Here is a 10217-nt window from a genome sequence, read left to right as displayed (position 1 = left end):
GGCATTGATCTCACCAACATCTGGCATGCAGGGCATCTGTTCACACATAGTTAGTTATCTACTAAATTACCTTCTACGTTTCCATTGTGACTTTTTCGCTTTGTGTTAAAACCTAAGTTTTATTTGGTGCTGCAGGTAGGTTTATTTAGTTTGAAAACATTTTTTCCAGTTTAGAAGTTTTCCAGGGATGTTTCTTTTGCGTTTGTTTTACTTTGGTCATTTTGCCATACATTTTTAACTCTTTAGAGTCCATCCAGTTTATACGCATAATTTTGTTAGTATTTTGTTTTAGATGTATCTTAAAGTAGGACAAATGAAACATTGCACGCTATTGTTTAGAACAATGCTATATAGCTATATAAATAAATTAACAATCGTCAGAGTTATCAAACGCTATTTGACCAATCCATAAATAAAAGTTGAAATACACAACTATTCATAAATTGGGATAACACATGAGTCAAGCATCAGAGTTTGTATTCTAAACGTAAACAAGAATAGTTCAACATCTAGTACTATACCATTATATAAAGTGTTTTTAGTAAAAAATCTGGAGGGATGAAAAATAAAAATCAGTGCAGAAAAATGAAAGAGGGCAATAGTCTAATATATGTGTGATATAACCAATGCAGAAATATCGGTTTATTGTTTCATAAATGATTGTTTGGCTATTGATTGATTATTATACAGTACTATCACACTTTGGGGAGCAAACCGGACTAGTAGTAGAGCTCGGGGCTTCGGGATCGAGGTCCCGGGTTCAAATCCCTGAAACCACCATTTGATTTGATCTATGAGATAACGTCACAACCCTCTCTAGGACTATCCCTAAGTAACGTGTAAGACAGTTTCGGGCTAGAACATAGCGTCCTAGCATGTAAAGTTTGGACAAAAAAATAAAATAAAACGATACCAACACACCATTGTGTGGGTAGAAATCAAGTGGAAGTTTGTTTAGGATAAAAAAACATTAATTTATACAACTTATATCATGATAAAACCGTATGAGTAAAGAAAGGTTTTATTTTCAAATCATACACATTTCTGCAACCTCAGTTATTGATATTACTTTAGCCAACAATGAACATCTAGGTGTGAATGTAAATTTAAGTTGAAGGTAAGAAGAAATGCGATGATTTGTACAATGCTACTCATACAAACTATTTCTTGGAACAATTATCAGATGAAAAATTATCAAGGGCAGCTGGGTCCAGTTTCGAACAATCAAAATTTATCGACACAAACAATATAATCACTCAGTCATCCCATACTTAGCAACAACCTAGACTTTGCCATCTTAAACCAAAGACAAATAATTAATTTTAGACTGACAAAGGAAGGTTCCGCGATGTGCCACTAGAGCGTGCTAAGTGTTCGTAAATTTACCGTTTGCTACCAGATTCATTGCCAGTACTACCACCCTTCCAAACGAATTGTTCTAACTTTTAGACTCACTCTTTAATACGGGTAAAGTAAAAAATTCTTAAATTCCGTAATTTTGAAAAGCCCACTTTTTTATAAATCACCTTAAATTTTTTAAACACGGAAATATAACGGAACAAACTCCTACTCTCAGGATTCCGGGGAGTTCTCCAGAAGTTGGCAACCCTGGCTCCAACCATCAACTTTTCATAGAAATGCTCGCTAGTGGTGCGAGCCGAAACTACACGGCACTCCTAGCGGCGAATGTCAGAATATATGCTAACCGCAGCACTGCCATCAGTCTATGTTATACTAGTCAATGGTTATACTCATTTGATCCATGTTATACTATGTTTGATATCAAACTAACATTCAGAATGCAAAATGAACGCTTAAACCAAGCCGGTTATACTCTACCCCTTAATAGGCTAATCCCCGAAGAGTGGATAGGAAAGATTTGATATAGAATTATTATTCTTCAATACTTCACTGGCAGCTAAGATGGTGTTTGCTGAAATAGCCTGTCAGTTTGGTGTTTTCCCTCAGATGGTAGGATGCTGAAAAAAACTAAAATTCATGGTAATAACAAATTATTATAATTTATGCTTCTAATAAAAAAAAACCCTTCATAGCCTTCCTTAGCTGTAAACATGTACTTTACTATTTCAGTAAACTAAGAAAAGGAAACGGTCTTATTTGGTAATACAACATTAAGAGATTGACTGGCCTAAATAGGTTTTATTCCCAACTGCTATACACTATCATTTTTTTCAAGTAGACCTAATGCTTGAACTCGTCTGCAACAATTACAAAATATATAACAACAGGTAGCCTAAAGTAAAACTATTTTGATGTGTAATTGATGTAAACATAATTAATTAAAATGTGTATTTACAATTTATAAAATTTTGATAGAACATGTGCTTTTCCATCCAAAGAGAGATAAAAGTTGAGTATTTAATATTTGACAGTTATAAGGTTATTAATTGACAGACAACTGAAATGATTACATACAATCATTGGGCAACTAAGAAAGAATCAGCTTATTACAGATTTGATTTGAGTTAATTGACAGCTGTTCTCCTGTTCTGTTCACATTTCTTGTAATAGTTGAGGTACATTTTATATATACATTATATATCCTCTAAATTAAAATAATTTAAATTCAATGAACATTTCCCTTACATCAGTACGGTATACAATATCCAATTTCTTATACCAGGTACACAGGTACACTAGTCAAGAGCTAAATTAATTAAATGTACACGCTTAATTGGGAGCTTATTTTGACAGATATTGACTAACACCATGCACGAACCATTGTTGACTCTATTGTTCGTGATACCTCTGGCTATGGCGGACTTTCCGATCGTGAAAAATATCCCTTGTAAACCTCAGATGTGGATAGAAAACCACGACGCTCATGAATGGGAATGTGGCATGGAGTCCGTGCATGGAGGAGTGAATGAGTAAGTGAAAATAACTAGTGTATTAAGAGCGCAAAGAGCGCCAGAGCCGCTAGACAACTGTAGATAACATATGTTTTGAAAGCGGCAATGACAGTGCTTATATACACACACGATTTTTCCTACCACCATAATAAACTTATCATAGCCCACAGATAATTTGTTAGGTTGTATGCAAAACATAATTTAGGCTACGTTTGCTTTATTAGGTTATGATATTTGCCTACTGGATGTTAGTGTTTTATGGAAACGAAAACAGTGAAATCACCTGATTGCGAATGAGTTAAGCGAAAATCAGCTATTTTGCGTACCGTTTACAGGTATAACAATTTTATTATTTCCATGCAATGGTAGGGAAAAAACTATAAATTTCTTTACACATGTATGGTTAATTTTGATAAACGGTTATTGTGGATAATGTACATCTCAGTCTGATGTCTTCAGTTCGCAATCTACTCTAAGTTCGGCCGCTTAGAAAGCGACCTCCTCCAGCATTGGTTTAGCATTAGCGCGCAGGTCGTTTTCTAAGCGGCCGAACTATACTTGTATTAGCCGACATTATTATCCTTAAGACTGACACGTTCCAGAGTATTTTAATCTAGTGCAGCCCAAGTGTCAAATACAGTTTGTTGAAACTTCTCCTCTGTTGGTATTTAAACGTTTGAGATAACAAAAAGTATTTTAAAAACTTTAAATTTGTACATGTTATATTTTTTCAATAAAAACTAAACTGCTGTAGCCTTCCTTGAGGAGAACAATGCTGCGTTCTAGTCTGAAAAGTCATACCAAGTTGTAGCACTTGTAGCGATGTATCGTTTTGTTTACACACCGATTCACTGGATGTCTACTAATAGTTGTATTTTGAAACATCCACTTACATATGTGATAAACCATTGATAAGGAGCTGCTCCATAGTTTGAGGAGATTTTCCTTCTAAAGCTTATAACTTTAGTCTTTCGGATTTTAAATTATACATGCATATATATATATACTCGTGTCTTATTAAAACTATTATAAGCTGCTCAACCTTTAATAATGCCACTACCTCTGTTTTCAGGAAAGAGGGAAAAGAAAAAATTGCAGACTTCTTCATCATATTGAACAACATGGATCCACAAGAGAACGCGGTATTTTGTACAGCTACTATAGAAGGAGCACAAACCGAACTGTATTGGCTGACCAAATCAGGGACGGATTTTACTCACGGGTTTGTCTTTCAATACGATAAACAAACCGTCAGGTTTGGAATCAGGGGAAAAAAGCATCAAAAGGTTTTATTACATGGGAGATTTCAGCTCTATGGCAACAGAGTACCTACCAGATACAGCATCTCCTGCGGTGCTGGGAGAAATGGTAAGTCATGTCCGGCTAATCTAAAGTTCGAAATCAGAAACCGAAAGGACTTGGGGTAGAGAGCTGTAGTTGGAGGTTGAAACGGAAAATTTAAAGTCAAAATAAATTGAGTTGTTGATGACAAGTTTGTATCTTTACCCCCCTGCCCCCCCCCCCAAGTAAATGCGTTTCTTTTTAAAATATACTTTAGCCCATCTGGTGTAGTGGTTTAAGCACCAGAATTTGATCCTGATGACAAGGGTTCGAATCTCCTGATCACTAAGAGAGAACTACTCTATAATTAGTATTTTTTAAAGCTTTAAACAATAATGTAGGCTGCTTGTGTAAAATATTGATGCTTGAAACTGGGCGACAATAGTTGACTATATTTACTTCGATCTTATCCTCCGGAAAGCATAACAAAATTAGTTTATGCACCTGCACTAACGCAATTAAACACGTTGCTATAGAACTAGATTTTAATTAGTAACCATTCGGGCTGAGTATTGTCTGGGGAAAGATCGGCATTGCCTCCCAATCACGCCTGGAATACAATATTAATTTTCTTTCTCTTCGTTTGAAGGGGGTTTTCTATGTTCCCCACGTGTGCAGCTAAGTCGTTCAAGAATGTCAGTCTGAAGATGACTGTTTGGTATCATAATTTTAAAGGAACACACACACACGAACATGTTAGTGTAAAATTAATCATCGGACATCAAATACTAATAAGACCAGAGGTTTGAACCTCTAGAGTGGCTACTGTTATAGTTATATTTTATCTTATAAGGTTTTATACTGTAGTGTTTAATAATATGAAAGATGCCATCATTTACAATTATTTACTCTTTCAGTTGGGCATGGTAAAAATGTATGCATACGAAAGAAAATATTGCTTAGACTATGGATACAACTAGTCGTTCTATTATCATTTAAAACCCATAGCCAGTCTTATGATTTAAATATAGACAGTTGAATTTATCTTTCGACAGGGCGTTCCAATAAAATCCTCGACTTCTGTTATACCATTGACTATATTCAATGGTTGTTCACAAAATCTTTAGTCAAGCTAAACTACAAGGTAAACACTGTAAGATGGAGCATCGAACTAGCTTTGCAGCCGGAAGAAAAATCGGTTTCATAATCATTGAAATTGATTTAGGATAAATAATCTATTATAAGGTTTTAGATCAAATAATCCTATCACATAGTTGTGTAAAATATATTTAATTTCTTTGGTCAGCTATCTAAAATGGTGAAATGAGAATTTATTAGTTCTGTTTGTTTCCAGTTTAATGTCATCGCAAAGGTAAACATTGTGAATTTTCTAATGCTTTTATGGAGACCAATTAATATTTACTTTTGAAAAACTCACTCAAAAACTTTGGAAATCCAAGGGGCGTAGCCCAAGAGGAACTCAAGGAAGTGATTAGATTAGGCCTATGACATTCCTCGATATGTGGAGCGTCTCTGTTTAATTTTGGCTGAATCGATTTAGTATTTTAGTCGTGACAGTTTTCCCAGACAGACAGACACCACCTCAATTTTATAATATTATACATATCATTCTTCATAGTATTCAACCTAAATAGGGAAGAAAATATGTATAATTAGGTTGCTCTGTGATTAGTTAGTTAAACTTTTGATATTTGAATACAAAGTCCTCCCTCCCTGGTAATGAATACACAAATGCATAGCACCTAGTAGATCTCTATTCCTACCCTATTATCTAAAAAACAAGGACAATATGTTAAATTATACTAAACTTTATTGGTTATTCATCAACAATTTGAAAACACCTGAAATAGTAATGAGATCATGTTTATCATAGGGAACGGTTATGGAAAATAAAATGAAAAATACAAAAAATGGAAATGGCAATGGTAGGATTTTTTTACATTTATAGAAAATTGTATTACCTACTCTACAGCTTTAATCAGCTATTCAACCCCAATACTTGTGCTGTATTTAATCCAAGTAATTTCACTGCAGGTCAAATACACATTTATAAACTTTTTTATGTCAACAATTCTGTAATCAAGGCATAATAAGTCAACGCTTTGTCACCACATGGAATTAACAGCTCAGGGCAAGAGTTGGCAGTTCAGAAAATTTATAAAACGTAATCTCCGGTACAAACACAAATCATGTAGCAGGCGAAAGTAATCATAAAAATGGTATTACAAGTTTGTGTCAAAGTGACAGTCATGACGATGGGCACTGCGCAGAAAGAAGATTAATTTCTTTTGACGATAAAATATTTTTACCTTAAGCGTAAATTATTATCCAGTGACCTTTGGATTAAAAAATATCTCAGGACGAAATTGCAGCACGAAATATTAATAATGTATAAAACTAGGTTGACTAGCCTATTACTAGAAGAAACAGATTAAAGTAGGCAAGTCTTGGGAAATGAATAGATTTAAAAACTCCAAACCATATGATTGGGAGGAAATTGTTTTTTTTTTACATCACTCAAAGATACAAAACTAAAAACACAGATAATTTAATTTATAAGGTGTTGTATTATGAATAAAAATATTATTTCATACATTTGGTGATTAGATATACAGGGTGGTAAAAAAGTCCCTGGACAGTTAAATATTTTAAAAAATAATGCAGATAGAGCTACAATACTTGGTACAAAGTTACAGGGCATAAAACTCTATTTTAACACATATTCAGTGATCCAATAACTCTTCAGGGGGACGGCCCACAAGGAGTCGGAAGAAGATCTTAAATGGAAGCATAGGTCAATATGCACATCAAATTAAAGGTCTTTTTTAGTAGAATACAATGCCACAAACCGCACTTCAAAAGGTTGACCCTGCACAAAATGACAGTTGTTCAAAGATTCATTTAATTTACATTGCTATTATACGCTTTATCCTCAGGGGGCACAGCCCTAGGAATCGGAAGATAATTGTTAACGTAAGCATAGGTCGATATGCACATCAAATTAAAGGTCTTCACTACTAGATTACGATGCCGTAAATTCAAGCTCAAAAGAATGCCTGAGTAAAAAATGGCAGTCGTTCAAAGATTCAAAATGGCGGATTCAAGAAATCTTTGAACATCTGCCATTTTGCGCAGGATCAACCTTTTGAAGTGCGGTTTGCGGCATTGTATTCTACTAAAGAAGACCTTTAATTTGATGTGCATATTGACCTATGCTTCCATTTTCCAAGATTTTCTTCTGACTCCTTGTGGGCCGTCCCCCTGAAGAGTTATTGGATCACTGAATATGTGTTAAAATATAGTTTTATGCCCTGTAACTTTGTACCAAGTATTGTAGCTCTATCTGCATCATTTCTTTTAATATTTAACTGTCCAGGGATTTTTTTACCACCCTGTATACAGGTATCGCGCAGTAGGTACAACAAATTTGGAAATAATTTTATGGGTGAAAACTAAACGCAAATTAAGAATATAATTTTTTCGCAAAACCTAGTTAGTGAGACGTCCATCATTTAGTTTCTTTTTACCAATATCCTTACCCCTATACACATATCGTCATACAATTTGTCAATGATTTAAAATATAAACATTATAACATTTGAAAATGATTATATATTAACAAATCAATTCGTTTTTTGTGTTTATAAATGTTTATTTTGAAATGGTTCGCCATTTTATAATTATTTCTAACTTGAGTTACAAAAGAACTACTTATATTGTGAAAAAAGGTCTGTAACGCTCCTATTATACGACATTAAGCTCAAAATTATCATTTAAATGGCTTACGATGCCTGCATAACCTTCGTTGCTGTTCTGGCAACTAGTTTCGGTTCTTCTGAACCATCATCAGGCCTCAAGGTGTCAGGTGATAATTTTATTTGAAGGCCGTTAACACAGTTGAATAAATAAAACATATACGAGACACGAAAAGATAGAATAAATGTTCAGTTACAAGAAACACGAAACACGAAATGAAGGATTTCTATATGCAGGTATTGTAAACCATTTAAAGTAAAATACAATATTCCGGAGGCTAAAAAACTTTTTCAAAGTTATCGAATGATAAATAACTGAATATATATATTTTAGTTGTAAAATAAGGCAAAATAAGGTTAAACAAGTCAGTGTTCACCTAATTTTGCCTTATTACTAAATTTCCAAAACTGTATGTTGTATTCACTAATTTATTTGCTGAAAAGTGGCAAGGAAAATGAGTGAGCTAAATAGAAACAAACTTTCCACTTAACTATAGCAGGAGGAAGTTTGTCCACTAAGTTGACGGAGTTGAAGTCTAATGTCCTTTGAAGGGATGGTTTACACAAGAGTCACTTTAGTCTATCATATGATAGAGTCTAAATCTTTATTAGGACACACATTTATAACACCGTTAGAGGATTAGATTGATTAAAAAGCTAAACCTAGGATCCAAATATTTAAATACCGTTTAAAATCGTTTAACGAGCATAAAGGTAAGCCAAGTCAATAAAGTGTTCCTTAAAAAACCTTTTTGAGAATAGCTTTTAAATGATTATGTATATTTTTTAAGTAATGTTTGCTAACACAATATTTTAACAGATTGTTGATTACAATGGTAAATGTCTTAGTATATTTCTTAGTAGGAAATTTTCTTAGTATATCTAGATCGGCACAAAATAAGCTCGAAACTCGAAGCTTCGATAGTATGTCTGATTTTATAGGTTATAGAATAAAATATTCCTACATATTTTATCTATCAAAAAAATAGTGATACTTGATATCAATTGCAAACCAATCATTCCTCTGATCACTATGCTATAACATATATATATATATATATATATATATTTTTACGCTAATTTACAGGTAAGAGCAATGTGGACTGTATTCAAGTTTTTTTTTATAAAGTTGGAGACACTAACCATTTCACATAAAACTGTTGTGTAGACTGGGGATCCCCTTTAATGATTCCTGAAATGCTTAAAATGTTGTTAAAATCTCAGTTTCACACAATATAGAATTAAAAATCCCTTAAATTGTCTTTAGTTAACAGTTTTAAGCCAGTGGTAGTTGGTTATGTTGGTACAGAGTGGATTATGGTATTTGAAAATGTATTAAAATGACAGTAGGCATGTAAAGTCCTCATAACAACAGGACTTGTCCACGAGTACCACTACAGAAGGAAGGAGTTGGTCATGTGATAGATCAAGTGACCAATCAGGAAGCTAGTCTTGAAACTATTTGAAGATACTGATGCACTCTATGTGGAAAACATTTAACTAATTGAAATATTATTTGATTGTGAAATCAGTTACATTTTATAAGAGTTTTGATATTACAGTAATACAAAAGCAGATTTAAAGAAAATAGTTTTGATTTGTCACTTTGACAATTTGGCACTTTTTGTCCTGTTTCAAGCCTAAATACAGCCTATCTAGAGCCTGGAGTAGTTAAAGGACGAAGTTTTGTCATGGACGGTTATCATCGGATTTATGACCCTCTAAACTAGTTCGTAATTCGATCCACTGTAACTTTTACAACTCTTTATCTCGCTCAATAAAACGTAATAACCGTATGTGCCTTCGTAAATCTGCATCATTAACGTTGCGAATTGCATCAACGTTTTTTTTTTGGTAATTTCTGTCCGCTTTTGATGAAATTTGGCTAAAAGGTGCAAGGTGCCATAAACGTGAGTGAATTAACTAACTAGCATGATCGGACCATGGGTACGGGGTTTTATGGGATAAATCATATTTTTTTTTCATTTTTGACCCTCAAAACATAATATTTGCTAACATCTCTCTAAACTATAATTAAGAGCTTAAAACAGATGGTTTAGTATATTGAAATGTTTTTGTACGGTTATTGGTTACGGAGAAAATTTGAAAAAATCTTACAAAACATTTTATTCTTATGGAAAGTAAGTAAACTGTTGTAATTCGCATGCTTATAAATATAGTTTGAAAAAGAAAATTGGCGAATTTATTCATCTTATACTAAGCTATTGATATTCTACTAAAACACACATTTCATTACCCTCGCTGTATCAGCAAAACTACTCATTAA

At 33.5% G+C, this 10217-nt stretch overlaps 1 protein-coding gene across 1 annotated transcript; it reads left to right on the top strand.

Moving 5' to 3' along the window:
• On the top strand, positions 1–4365 carry LOC128983223 (uncharacterized). The gene is made up of 3 exons (XM_054402439.1): positions 1–135; positions 2716–2891; positions 3946–4365. The coding sequence occupies exons 2-3, from the start codon at positions 2731–2733 to the stop codon at positions 4298–4300; spliced, it is 516 nt and encodes a 171-aa protein (XP_054258414.1). The 5' UTR covers positions 1–135; positions 2716–2730; the 3' UTR covers positions 4301–4365.
• The last annotated feature ends 5852 nt before the right edge of the window (positions 4366–10217 follow it).

The sequence above is a fragment of the Macrosteles quadrilineatus genome, unplaced genomic scaffold (assembly GCF_028750875.1).
Source record: "Macrosteles quadrilineatus isolate MER2022 unplaced genomic scaffold, UCM_ALF_1.0 Scaffold_1__1_contigs__length_201487025, whole genome shotgun sequence".
Classification (NCBI taxonomy): domain Eukaryota; kingdom Metazoa; phylum Arthropoda; class Insecta; order Hemiptera; family Cicadellidae; genus Macrosteles; species Macrosteles quadrilineatus.
Note: the sequence above shows the minus strand (reverse complement) of the source record. Positions and strands in the feature narration are given on the sequence as shown.